The 13,765-nt window shown below is 46.4% G+C and overlaps 1 protein-coding gene across 3 annotated transcripts in view; it reads left to right on the top strand.

Moving 5' to 3' along the window:
- adamtsl3 (ADAMTS-like 3) overlaps positions 1-13,765 on the top strand; it is a 202,523-nt gene that overhangs the window by 101,328 nt on the left and 87,430 nt on the right. For all 3 annotated transcript variants that reach the window (XM_039614073.1, XM_039614066.1, XM_039614077.1), the window contains 2 exons: positions 9,380-9,425; positions 11,807-12,043. In XM_039614073.1, the coding sequence (XP_039470007.1) occupies positions 9,380-9,425; positions 11,807-12,043 (283 nt within the window). The remainder of the gene's footprint in view (positions 1-9,379; positions 9,426-11,806; positions 12,044-13,765) is intronic.

The raw sequence follows: 13,765 nt of genomic DNA, 5'->3' as shown, positions 1-13,765 counted from the left end.
AACTAAGTTTAAAAATGAACAAGTGGGTCATAAACCCAAAGCCCAGTCTCCCGACTCAGTCACCTGTTTCTGTGGACTCGTGGCTCCTCCCACTCCTCCCACCATCATCTTTTTTTCCCCCAAAATCTAAAGCTGTGACATCAAAAGTTGAGCTGACAGAGAGCAACAGTAATTATGATGTTGCAGCAAAACAAATAGAGCAGGGATATCCCATACGCTGTCAGTTTACTCTGATTGGTCGGCTGACCAGGTGGAGCTCAGGTGTTGGTTCCAGCCCTCTGAGAGCTGCAGGCTAACACAGCGCTAACCGCGGTGCAGTGCTGCCATCAGATATTTCATATATAAAAAATAACATAGTTACAGTATTCTTTGTTTGTGCTTGTTCGTAAGTAACATGCTGCTGCTGTCAGAAGGTGGCGATAACGCACCCAGAAGCTGTTTGCCAAACACCATCAAACAAGAAAAATAGAGTTCGTGGCACGGTGAGATTAGACACTCCTGCACAAACAGTGGCATGATTAATCCGAATCTACAACTACTTTTAATGGACCGATGGAAAGGTGGAGGGAGGAATCCCGACACCATGGATGTCAAACTTATTTCACATCGTGGGCCATCCACTGTGACCTCAAATGGGCCAACCAGTCAAACGCCATTTTTCTGTGACTTCAAAAAAGTTTAACTACATATTTAATCTTAATGTAAGAAGTCTGTTTCTGCAGAACGCCTCAGTTTGTGTACGTCATAAAGCAATGCTGCTTTAGTAAACAGCAGAAATCAGCACGACTCTTTGGGCTCGTTTTTAAGATAAGATAACCTTTATTAGTCCCACGCGTGGGAAATTTGTTCCTTTTCCTGTGAAGTCTTTTTACTATAAAAAGTAAATAAATAAATAATGTAAGATTTCTAACATAGATGGTAAAACCAGGCCTCTGGCTTCATGTTTGACACCCTTGATCTACACTAGCATTAGCCACATTAGCTGCACAGCATGCTAACCCTGAGAGTTTTCCTGGAATGATCAGGGCTGCTTGAAGGTATCTCAGCCACAGGTTTTTCAAACTTTCTCTGAAAGCTATAAAAACTACTAAATGTAAGAAGCTAAACGTGGCACGTCCTGTGCCCAAAGTAAGCGTACAGAACCGGGAACGCAGCAGAAACTGTAAAGAAGCTTCCGATGGGAAAGACGGCTGGGAGCTGTGATGAAGTGCAGACCTCTGTGTGGACCGGAGCAGATGGATTCTGGGAAGTCTGCCTGGGCTGGTGTGTTCAGTGTCTTCCTCGCACCGATAAACGCAGCGAGTGTTTGAGTTGGAGTGTGTTTGCTGGGTTTAAAGCCCGCGGCCGCCTGTCAGTCTGTCTCTGCTCGGCCGTTTGTCGTGCAGCGTTCAGGAAGTCATCAGAGGCTGTCTGCGTCCTGCGGTATCGCTCTGCAGCCTCCCGGCGATGCATTTGTCTTCATTAAATCTGACTGCAGTGCTCTCACCCGTGCCGCAGCTGAAGCATCTGCTGCGTTCAACAACACACAGTAAATACACTCACAGTGGTGCTAAAACTTGCTAATTGACACTTTGTGGTTATGAGCTGAAAGGAAGAGCGAAAGAGAGATAAAAAAGAAGTAAATACACTATGCAAATGAGTCTTTGAGTTTCTTGTGAAAGGATTTGAAGGATGTATTGTCTCACATTTGTAGGTTTTCTGCTGTGGGCCGTGGAGTCACTGGAGCTGAGAGCCGGACGGGCATTGGACGTTTGGTTCTGCCTGTCTTAAAACTGCTCTTGATGTTTGGTGACAGACATGAAAACAGTAGTCAGAACCAATTATTCATGTTCATTCATGGTATTAATGAATAATGGGGGATGATGTTACGCAGCCTAGCTGGCAGCACACCTCGCCGTCTCAGTCAGAAATGGCAGGAAAGAAGACAGACAGTTAAATCCATGAATTATTGTCTTAAATCTTCAACATTACAGTTACTGAGCGGCGTAATCATGCACCCTGCGCCTTGTTCGGCAGCAGTTTTGGGTGCAAGCTCTCATCCAGTCCTGCTGAACTTCACTTCCTGTTCTGCTGTTCTCATTAAGGCCCCCCGCACAGTCCTCCCCGCTGATGTCAGAGCACAGTTTTATCACTCTGATTGAAGTCTGGCGTCCAGCCTTCATCTGTCTGTGGACTGATGGAGGTTGGAAAAGACTGAGGCCTCAATCACAGCTGCCGCCGTCTGGAAGTAATTGGAGCTTCTGATTTCTTCAGACTTCATCTGCATGACGAGATTCGTTCTCCGTTCGCTGCCGAACGTCAAGCAGCGCACCGGATGACGAGCTCAACCGCTGCGTCTGTGCAGCTAGTTTGACTTGTGGACATAATTAGTGAAGCCTTGAGTCAGTGTGTGTGTGTGTGTGTGTGTGTGTGTGTGTTTATACCTGTTTAGACATCTTTGTGGGGACCAATAATTGGAAGTTTACCATATTTGTGGGGACCAAAATCCAATCCAGGTAATGTTGTCAGGTTTACAACTGGGTTATGGGTCTCATTGCTTTGCCTCCTCTAGTGCAGACTGTGCCTTTCTCCCTTTCGGGGTCCAAAGACTCCCGCCCGCTCAGCCTGTTGTACAGCAGCAAACAGAGGACGCCCTCTGCCTGTCTGTCCCGCTGCTTTTTAGCTCTTTGATGATCAGAAACATGAAAGATTCTGCAGGTAAACGTGGACCGTTACCAAACTCACCACCAGGTTTGGGTTCAGATGTGAGCGTTTGCTTCTAAAAGTCTGATGTGGCAGAAATGAGCAGGTGTAAGGACTCGTGTGTTTGTATAAGGACAAAATTGCAGTGGCCGAATGACTTCATTAACCCATCTGTGCTCGGCCTGCAGGGTGCTGTCAGTCAGCCGGGGTGAGTACCTGCTAACTGCGAAGAGGGGCAAGTGACAAACTAACGGGCGTTTGTGAATGTGCTGGAACAACCTGATCCACTCTGGGCTGATAAGCACTTAAAAAGTGTTTCACTGCAATCACGGGCGTTTCACTCGTCTATTTTCTGCTGCTCCGCCAGGTCCAGGTCGCATTCTGAGCAGAGCTGCACGGACCTCCCTCACCACACCGCTGACTCCATTTCTTTCAGGGGTAGTAATAGGATTTCTCCACCACGTCCTGCAGTTCATCTCAGAGATGAACTGCAGACACCTGCAGCTAGCATATGTGTGTGTCTGTGTGTGTGTGTGCAGAGAGATGCCCTCTCCCTGCACTCAGGGTCAGAACCTGAGGCAGAGCGTTTCTGGGTTGTGAAGATATGAAATGCACAAATGTTGTCAATGCTTTAGTGTGTCGTGTCTGAGACGTGCATGTCCACAGTCAGCTGTTAGACCATCACTGGTTTGTGGCGTCTCTGTGTTTGCTGTCGTCATTTTTTTCCAACTTCACAGGGAAAAAAAAGTCTCCTCTGCATTGTGAACTTCGTTATTTCTATTTTACATTTTTATGTATGCAAGAAAATTAACATCCTCTGAAATTCGACGGTGAATGTGCTGAAAGCAGTTCCCATTAAAGGAGTCCTGCTGAGTTCGGTGCTCCTCACCAAAGCACTCTCTGCTATTAGAGGTCAGAAACTCCATTAGTGCCTGAATTATAGCCGGTGTTGAACGTGTAAAGGAGAAGGAAAAAACCCACATTTCCTTTCAGTCGATGTGTTATTGTGAGTTTATTATTCTCATCTCATCTCCTGACAGGCTGTAATATTACCTTCTCCTCAGTTTTCAGTTGGACACAAGAAGCCAAAATCATCACTTTTCTTTGTGCCAGCTGAACATTTCACACTGAAAGATGACAGAAAGCTCCGTTACGAGCTCTCAAAGGCATACCTGACACATTCAGAATACTTGTTATCATCAGTGTGACTTGAAAGTAGATGAATATCCTTCCTGTCATTATTTACTGCAAGTTTAACGCATACTCCACAGAAATGTCATTCTCGTGCTCTTTGTGTCATTAAGTTTCCTTTGAAGACTTTCAGAATAGAGTTGCAGATGAAAGGCGGTGACAAAGAGCCGTCACAGGAGTAATGTTCAAATAAAAAAAGGATGATAAGACCTGCACGTATTTGCAGGACCCACGTGTGACTTTTGATAAAATTATGAAAAGTCCGTTGTGTGCACCTGCGGCTCCACGCTGTCGTCCAGGCTCCTCCTGCAGTAAAGACTCTGCTCAGAGATGTGCGATGACACATCAGCACACCTGCTGATTTCAGCTCCGTGTGGAGTTTTGACCTTTGGGGATGTGAGCGAGGATGCACGCACAAGCACGCACGGCACAGATGTGAGGAGGCTTTAAATGTAAGATTGAAATTTCAGGGCATTCCTGCAACTTTGCATCTTTGAAGACAGCTTCAAATGTAATATCCAAAATGACAAGAACAGAAGCTGACACATCTCATAACCTCATAACTTGTAGGAATTACCTGTGAAGTCCTGGACTGATACCGTACGGGTGTCTGAAAATACAGATTTGATGAAGCCGATATTGTACCATGCTGATATATTTTTTCTCTTTTTTCTCCTCTTTGTACCAAGAAACCAACGAATTCTTCACTATAAAGAAGTGCGTGTTATGTGAAGCACGTTTCGCTACACTTTTGACGCTTTAAACGTCATCTTATGTGTGCACAGGCCAATGTGAAGTCAAAGACCAGTATAGATGTTTAGCTGCTGGTGCATCATTAAATATGTGATGCAGCTTCACGTTGGTTTAAAAAGCGTGCCGCGGTGTGTGAAACAGCGGCTGTTGCACTCGATGTGCAGGTGGTCATAAATGACCCTCATTAGGTTTTTACTCATGGAGAGCGCGTCCCAGGAAACATCTGGAGGTTTCTTGTCATTCCTTTGATCCCAGCACTGTTTCAGTGGAGGAGAACCACCTCACGTATCTGATTTGCTAACAACAGCAATCCAGAAGCCAGTATCACCTGTAATAAATGTTCTTAATTTTGTTCTTCCCCTCAGCTTCTGTCTCTGCACACAGGCGGCTTCCCTCCTCCTCAGGTTATATAAAATAATCCAAACTGCCCGTCGTCCTCCGTTAAAGGACCTCCAGTTTCTTAATGTTCACGAGAGACTGAACCCTGGGAGATGTGATTCACTCTGCTGAGTTAAAAATATTCAAATACAGAAAAATGCTTCTGAACTTGAGTTTACGTGTTCAGAACACTGTTGAACATTAATGTTGGGTCCTGCTGTAAATTCAGGAGGGCACTAATGGCTGTAAGCTGTAGGCATTCCACGTCCACGGACCGCTGCACACCCACACAGAGGTTGTCTCACCGTGGTTGAGTAGTCGATGCATTTCAGTGGGAGAAATCTATTAATTGGCTCATTAATATGGAGCCGTGGTCGGACACTGTCCGTGCCGGGTGCAGCTGAACGGCTGCAGTGTGCTGCTCGGGCTCAGATCTGCACTGAAGAGCAGATTGGAGCAGAGCTGCTTTACCCCGGGATAAATGAGCTGCTACCAGTTTAGTCTAATGTTATTGTGAGTTAGCAGGACAAATGTGCATTTTACGGCTGTTAGCACACACCGAGAGACTGGGTGTTTTTTATTGTTGTTAACAAGGTGGAACAGATTTAACAGCATGTCCACGCTGTCACAGGGAAAGGAGCGCTGCGCTATGGCACATTTCACACAGGGCTCAGGTTCAGGCTGCGTGTGCGCGTGTGTGTGTGTGTGTGTGTGTGTGTGTGTGTGTGTGTGTGTTTACTTTTTCGTGGCTTTGTGGCTCTGCCAGCTGGAGCTCAGTGAAGTGCTGAAATAGCTGCTGACTGAGTAAGGTATGTTGCAGGTGGTGTGTGCTATTACCTTACAGGTGTGTGTTTTGTGCATGACTGTAGTAATCTATTATTTTCATGCTGGATCTCAGGATCTCAGCGATGCCCCTGGAGGTCCGATCTGGAGCAAAGTTCAGGGTGAAAATGGACGAAACAAAGTGTGCATGACATGATGAACTGGAGTGTGTGGAGAGAAACGTGCCGGGCAGGAAAGATGAGAAAAACAAAACTGTGCACGTGTTTCTGTGACTGGCTGATAAAAACATTCAGCTTTACTGATTGGCACCAGAAATAGTGATGAGTCAAAAATGAAGCTGTGAAGTCCAACGATGCAGGATGAGGTTTGGCTATAGACTGTATATAAAGGATGGATACAGCCCCCGTGACATCACCCCCGGTGTGATTCTGAGTCTTTGGGGACTGACTGCTGCTGGCCTGAAGTGGACCTCAGAGGAGCTGCCCACTCAGGTTTCAGTGCTCACACTGAACTCCTCGTCACTCTGAGCCTGTTTTCATTTTAGACGAGTTGATTGAGTTTATGATTAAATGCCTCGGCGCGTAGGTGAACCCGGTGACAGGATGAAGGCTGATGTTTTTAGCCTTTTTTTAGCTTTCTGGAGACAAAAGGAGCACAAAGCTCTGCCCATGTCTGCTGCTCCATCATGACCATTGCAGCTAAACTGAAAATACTGCAGTTCCTGAGTGTAATATTATCACCACCACTCATCATTCCCATCGTTACCTCCACAGATGAAGCATAAATAGTTCCTCTGATGTCCACGTCAGGCCGATTCAGTCCCCGCAGGCTCGTCCAACAAGCAGAAATCAGCATGTTTACAGCCTGCTCAAAGCTTCATGGATGAAGTGATGGAGGTGTAAATGATCGGTGTAACAGAGGATGCTTGGGAGTAGGTCAGATGGAGGCAGATGATCCGCAGTGGTGACCCGCTAAAGGGAGCAGCTGAAAGTAGGAGACGAATAAGAAAACAGCCTCATCCTGAGAACCGAGGGGAAAAAATGTTCCCTTTGAACCTTTTTGTGATTTTCCTTCTTTTGGAGCTAAAAGAGGCCCCGAACACACAACATATCAGTGGAAAGCCCAGGAAGTCCTCTGTTTAGCACATCAGGACTTAGTAGGGTAGCTCAAATAAGTCTGTAGAGATAGACCAAAAACTAACGCCCACTACAGAGAACATAAATGAACAGGCTGGTTCTCAGGAGGTTATGGCTGCTGTCAAGTTACTGTACTAACAGGCCGCACGGGAAGGCTGAGCTCCAGTTGTGGTGCAGACGGAAATTCAGGGATTTTATTGGATGTTACTGAGCACTGATTAGCAGGTATCTGTGTCTGAGTGATGCTCCCACACAGCCTGTGTGCACAGTGACAACCAAGATAGCTGATATACAGTCACATAAGCAGTGTTGGGCAAATTACTTTGAAAAAGTAATTCAATTATAGTTACTAGTTACTTCTTCAAAAAAGTAACTGAGTTAGTAACTGAGTTACAGTATTCTAAAAGTAATTAATTACTTGAAAAGTAACTATTGCATTACTTTAAAAAAAACGTTTAACCCTCTGGGGTCCAGGGTACAATTGGCCATTTTTTTACTACTTTTGATTTTCTCTCCACATTTTACCTTTAAAAACTGTTTGCTTTGCCTTGTTCGGCATCATTCTTTTCAGCACAACCTCACGTGTCTGAATTTACAGTCATGTTTTCATGTTGACATACTGTATTAACACAATTGATCTAAAATCAGACAAAAACCATAAAATCAGAGTAGAAAACGTTACATTTTTTACTGTAACAACCACAAACATCTTTAATGAATCATATTTCATAACTTCAAATATTAATTGTCAATTTTAAAATTCTATGCACAAGTTTTGCAAACAACAAAGTTATTTGCATCCATTTACCTTTTACCCTTTTTTTTAAATAACCATTTCAAACTATTTACAGAACAATCAGCTGTTCTTCAATAAGATTCCACACAAATTATTTGTGCCACTCCAAAAAAATAATTTCTGTCCACTATAAAGGAGAACATCACAGCCTGATACCTGCAGGTCTGACAGCAGCAGGTGTATCACTGCTGTTTCTACCTGGAGACAGCAGTCGCCTCATTGTTCTGACACACAACACAAAACTATCCACAACACTACACACTAACTACACAAGACAACACATTAACTACACACTCCAAACACGCTAAACGTCACAAATCTCACATCTCAAAACTCGCTCTCTCTCTTTCTGCTCTCTCTCTCTCCGTCACTCCTCAAACTTCCCCTGTTTTGGTTTGTTTTTTGCTCATAAGCAGAGAGTGCTTGCTAGCGCTAACGTGGCGAAACTATTGAGGAAAAAACGCCGCGTATATCTTGTTTATCATGACTCTGGTTTTACGTGGCCTATCGACACAATTTATAAACTGGCACCTTGTTGCTTTGTCTTTAAGTGGTCACGTGATTGACTTACCACAACTACTTTATTCTTCCTCAGTCAAACAGCAGCACTCGATTGTTTTGCCCCCTGAGCTCCAGGTGTTGTGCTGGGCAGTGCTCGTGATTACCGTCCGCGGGAGCGCGCAGCTGCTTAAAGCTGTAGCGTCCAGATTACTTACAGCTACTTCCTGCAGCTGATATAAGATGCGGTAAGCTGAACACAGCTTCAACCGTCTGTTTGTTGAAAAACTAGTAACTGTAACGGCGTTGTAACGATAGGAATAGTAATTAGTTAGATTACTTGTTACTGAAAAAAGTAACGCCGTTAGTAACGCCGTTACTTGTAACGCCGTTATTCCCATCACTGCATATAAGGTCACGTCTACCTTCACAAACTAACAACAGAGGAGCTGAAAGGCTTTGTTAACAGGGGAAGAAGCTGTCAGTGAGTCTGCAGCTGCTGCTGGGCCTTCTTTACCACAGCGTTGGTGTTGTGGGTCCAGGTGAGATCAGTGGAGATGTGGGAGCCCAGAAACCTGAATGTGGAGACTAATTCCACCCGTTTTATAATGAGAGGGGAGTGGACCTGCCTCCTGAAGTCCACGATGAGCTCCAGAGTTCTCCACCTCCGCCCTCTGTGCTGTCTCATTTCATCACGGTGGTGTCATCGGCATACTTGATGATGGTGTTGGTTGGTGTAGAGTCCCAGCTGAGAACACGGCCCTGTGGGCCTCCAGTGCTGTGTGACAGTGGGGGGGGTTGTGTCCTTATTACAGCAGCTCCACCGTCAGGATCATACAGAGAAACACGTCTGAGCGCGTGCTGCTGTCACTCCACAGTCAGCAGCGTCTTCACTGTGAGCTCTGTGTCCTTTAATGAACCGAGTGAGTCAGTAATTAGGAGATTATTGTCTCGTTACACCAAAAATCTCTGCGCTCCAGTGGAACGATCACCAGGAGGTGGAAAATTAGAAAAAAATGACCCAGATTTTTATCTGATTATAAAAATAATATTTGGCAACTCACCCGACTGATGGGAAACGGTGCATGGCTCGCTGTTTTTAAAGCTTTTGATGTGTTTTGGTTTTAATCACTAAATCGTTTTTTCTGACCTTGTTTTACAGAAGCTGTGAAGGAAAAAATATCCGCTACAGAACCTGCAGTAACACGGTGAGTCTGAGTGGGTTTAAGGTCCAGACGATGGAAGCATCTTCTGTTGTGCTGTAAACCAGCGGTCCCCAACCCCCGGGCCACGGGCCGGTACCGGTCTGTGAGCCGTTTGGTACCAGACCGCAAGAGTTGAGGCTCGGGTGTGAGATTTATGGTTTTCAGGGTTTTTATCGTTAACTCGGTTTCCCTGGGTCTTTCCCGTGTTGTAGCTGTGTGTCTTATTTTGAAAGATATATTTCCGTGTTACCATAGCGACCAGAGAGCATTATGGGGCAGAGAGGAGGATGTTGCTCTCAATGTTGTTGGACGCTGCTAATAAAGTTAAAGTTTGTTGTATTTATCCGCAACACCTCAAAGGCCGGTCCATGACAATATTGTCTGTGGAGCAACAAAGGTTGGGTACCGCAGGTGTAGAGAGAGCTTTATCTCAGCCTCGGAGATGGAGGCGAGGAGCTGAGGTGGTTCCACATCTGCCTCCTAGTCAAAGTGTTTCAGGCTTGTCCAGCTGGCGGAGACCCTGGAGATGCTGGAGAGATTATGTCCGTCAGTTTGGAGTGTGAGCCCAGAAAGAGCTCTGAGCTTCTCTGCCCAGACGCAGTTTAACAGAGGAATGAATCATGCCCAGCCGCTCTCCCACATGAGCCAGGACCTTTCTCCCTGCTCAAAGGGAGGTTTTCCTTCCCACTGTTGCCAAAGCGTCTGGAGTTGGAGGGTCTTAACCTTACGAAATAAAGCTCCTTGAGATGACACTCATTGTAATTTGGTGATACATGACCATGACGGGGGCTTCACCTTCCAGTTCAGCTCTTTCTCCACCACAGTGGTGCAGCACTGATCTGCCTATCATGTTCACGCTCCACCTTCCTGTCCCTCATCAGGAAGATCTTCCTCACTTGGGGCACCGGCTCCTCCAAGCAGGAGGGAACAGAGACGCTCAGACTTTTGGGCGCTCGCTCTGCTTCACACTCAGCTGTTAAACTCAGAACAGTAAATTCACAGAAGTCTCCTCGACTCAGCGCGGCGTCTTGTTGACCTCGCGCTGCGATGACAGATGGGAGATGCAGCTTAGATTTTCATTTCATCCCTGTCACTTGGTTCCTCCTCTGCACCGTCTGCCTGTCCTCCTCTTACTGCCTGTCGATGTTGCCGTTCCGGTCGTCAGCTGGCTTCGGCGTGATCAGCTGCTGTAAACGAAGGAACAAGAAAAAACAGAAAAACAAAGAGCAGAAGTCTCCTGACCAGCACGCCCAGAGATGGCATGGCTAAAAAACTCCCCAGGAATAATCTGAACAGACCAAACACACATTTGGTGTGAGTCTGAATGTGTGCGCGTATCCTCCTCTACTTCCTGTTTATCCATGAAAACTGTCATATGATCTATAAGCTAATGGCAACACCACAAACAGATCCAGCCTGCTGAAATAACCGCTCCTCGCCATTTTTAATCCGAGGAAAACCGGCCTTATTTCTCTTGTTCCCCACTGAAGTGTTTTAGTCTGGATCCAGTGCATCCAGTGGGAAGCATTCCCGGGATCATTTCTATCCCGTCTCTCAGCTTCACGCGTTGAGGCTAAGTCTGTGTGAGCCGGAGCTCCGGCTGAAGGATACGAGCCGTGGCAGAGTGTGACTGAGTGGAGGCGATGTGTCACACCGGATTTGTCCAGTTCTCCGTCACATCTGTGGATATTTGAGTCATTAAAGGGAAACAACAGCCTTAAACTCAGCTGAAGCCCCTCCCAGCACATTCGACCCTCGTCATAGAAAAGTTTAAAGCACAAAGCTCAAACCCAGAATAAACTGGCGTCACAGGAAAGCGTGGTGCACCTTAAAAATGAGTAGTGATATTCTTTATATCATCTGAAGAAAGAAGGAGGCGGTTGCAGGGAGGCTGATGGCCTATCACTCAGTGATGTGGAGCTGATAGTGAGCGGTAACCAGCCATGGGAAGCTGCTGTCAGGCTTCACGGCTCTGTGGAGTGTCTGAATTGTGTTAAACCAGCGATCTCTGCTCTGCCGTCACAGACTCCCTGCTGTGAGTTTCTGCTGGTGCCAGAAAATACCTGCTTCCTCCAGCTGTTTGATCATCTGCTGAAATGTTTAATCTCTTCCACAGGTTGGAAATGCAAAAGTAAAATGTTTGCTCCTGAGGAAAACCTCTAAAACTGTGCGGCCTTCAGGGCTCACCGTGGCCAGCCCAGAGATGTAATCTCTCCAGCGTGTCCTGGGTCTGCCCCAGGGCCTCATTCCTTCTTTAGAAACAGAAAATATAAAAACCAACTGAATTAGGAGGCAAAATATGAATTTCTGTCTGTCGTTGCGTGAAAAAACGAGATGAGTTTATAAAGAATTATTGTGGTGACACTTTCGTCTCCTCTCCTCAGGACTGCCCTGCAGAGTCGGGGGATTTCCGGGCCCAGCAGTGTTCAGCTCACAATGACATCAAGTACCAGGGCGTCACGTACGAGTGGGTCCCAGCGCCGTATGACCCCACCACCCCCTGCGCTCTGCGCTGCCAGGCTAAAGGCCGAGGCCTCACTGTGGAACTGGCCCCGAAGGTGCTGGACGGGACTCGGTGCCGGGCGGACGCCTTTGACATGTGCATCAGCGGAGTGTGTCAGGTAAGGGACGCCATGAGAAATCCATCCTGCCACTGCTGGCATGAGTAGACATTACTGAACGTGGGCACGGAGCGCTCCCTCCTTTCTCTGCTCTCATTTTTTGCAGTTTTTATATTTAATAAAAGTGAACGTGGAAGTGCAGCTTTTATGTTCTCGGTTACGGTAAGTATCGAGCGTTTGCTGCGTTGTGTTGAAGCCCTCACACAGGTTTGTGTTCATGATGTTGAAGTGCCGATAATGATGCCTTTGCACATCCATAACTCAAAGTGAGCACACTCTCAGGTCATTGAACGCACCCCGATCGGCTCTACGGAAACCAAAAAGCTACAAAATGAGTTTACAGACAGAGCCACTGCGACGTCACTGCATAAGATCCTCAAAATAGGCGTAAAAACTGGAGCTATAACTTCCTGGCTTGTCTCTTATTACAATTAACCGCACAGCAGCCGTATTATTGGTCAGACAGTTGCATTAAAATTACAGCACAGGTCTAGCAGACAGCTGTTAGCTACAGCTGTGCCTGCACATCTGTCAGAGTGCCAAAATCAAACAGGTGAGTTAATGAAATGTTTGCTAGGACATGAACTATGGAGACCACAGAGCCGGTTTTCCTGCTGTAAGGTTCGAGGGCTTGGGTCCTGCTCACTGCTGGAGCCTGCCTCAAGTGGATAGGAGAGGAACTGCAGGTCTCAGTGTTTTCCACACCGCCTTCATTTTCCAGCCTGGGAGGTTGCCAGTTGGAGTCAGCCCCGGGAAATAAAGTGCTGTCCCACATTTAATTGACACATCTGTCCACCCTTCCTGGCTCTCTGTGGAGTTTGTAGCTCTGTAATAACATCAGCCCGATCCGTTTTGCTTCCAATAAACAAGAGCCAGAATTGTGTTTGACACTCAAGTTCACTTGAGGTCGTGTTTTTGGCGTGCCTCTTCTACATTTTGGCCTCATTAGTCCAGTTTGGTCCCAGTTAAAGTGTGATGATCCATCGCAGGTTCACGATGAAATAATGAAAGCCCTGAGACATCAGAATCACCCAGAGTGGATTATATACGGAGTGCTTTCACTCCTCGGCCGGCGGCTTGATTAGAGACTCTAACTGCTCGACAGGAGCGTCGCATGTATCACACCTGACAGACGCGTTTCCAGAACAGCCATTTGTGTAGTGAGTCTTTGGATGGCGGCAGGCAGCGGTGCCGTAAATCTATCATGACGAGCTGAGAAACAGAACTGATGAGCTTTGGACGGCTTGTTATTTTTCATTTTCTTGTTATCGGCACTTTGGCTGCATTTCATGGTGCATGAACACGGAAACACCGAACAGCAATTTCACTCTCCAGCCAACAGTTAATTAGTTAAATTTAACTCAGCCTCTGAAGTGTGGCAGTAAACATGTTAGAAGCACTGGACTGTAAGCCGTGAACAGAGCGCACCGGTACGCTCGCTCATTAACAGCACACAGTGTCTGCACACTGCCCAGCTCCGGATCTCCTCACTGCTCACTGTGAAATGTCGAAAATGTTTAAAGGGGAAATTTAGGAACTCACAGTTTGGTTATTTGACCTAAATATATATATTACATATCAGTGAGTGACTGCGGGGGCTGGTTCAGGGACCTTCTCCCTACAGAGCACATTTAGCTCGGGGATGTTGGTGTGTTTCCTCTTCACTGACTGAAGTCCTGACATTAGAGTTTGAAGAGCACGCCATCCGTCTGGTCTCATCTA

This window comes from Oreochromis aureus, linkage group 1 (assembly GCF_013358895.1).
Source record: "Oreochromis aureus strain Israel breed Guangdong linkage group 1, ZZ_aureus, whole genome shotgun sequence".
Taxonomy (NCBI): domain Eukaryota; kingdom Metazoa; phylum Chordata; class Actinopteri; order Cichliformes; family Cichlidae; genus Oreochromis; species Oreochromis aureus.
Note: the sequence above shows the minus strand (reverse complement) of the source record. Positions and strands in the feature narration are given on the sequence as shown.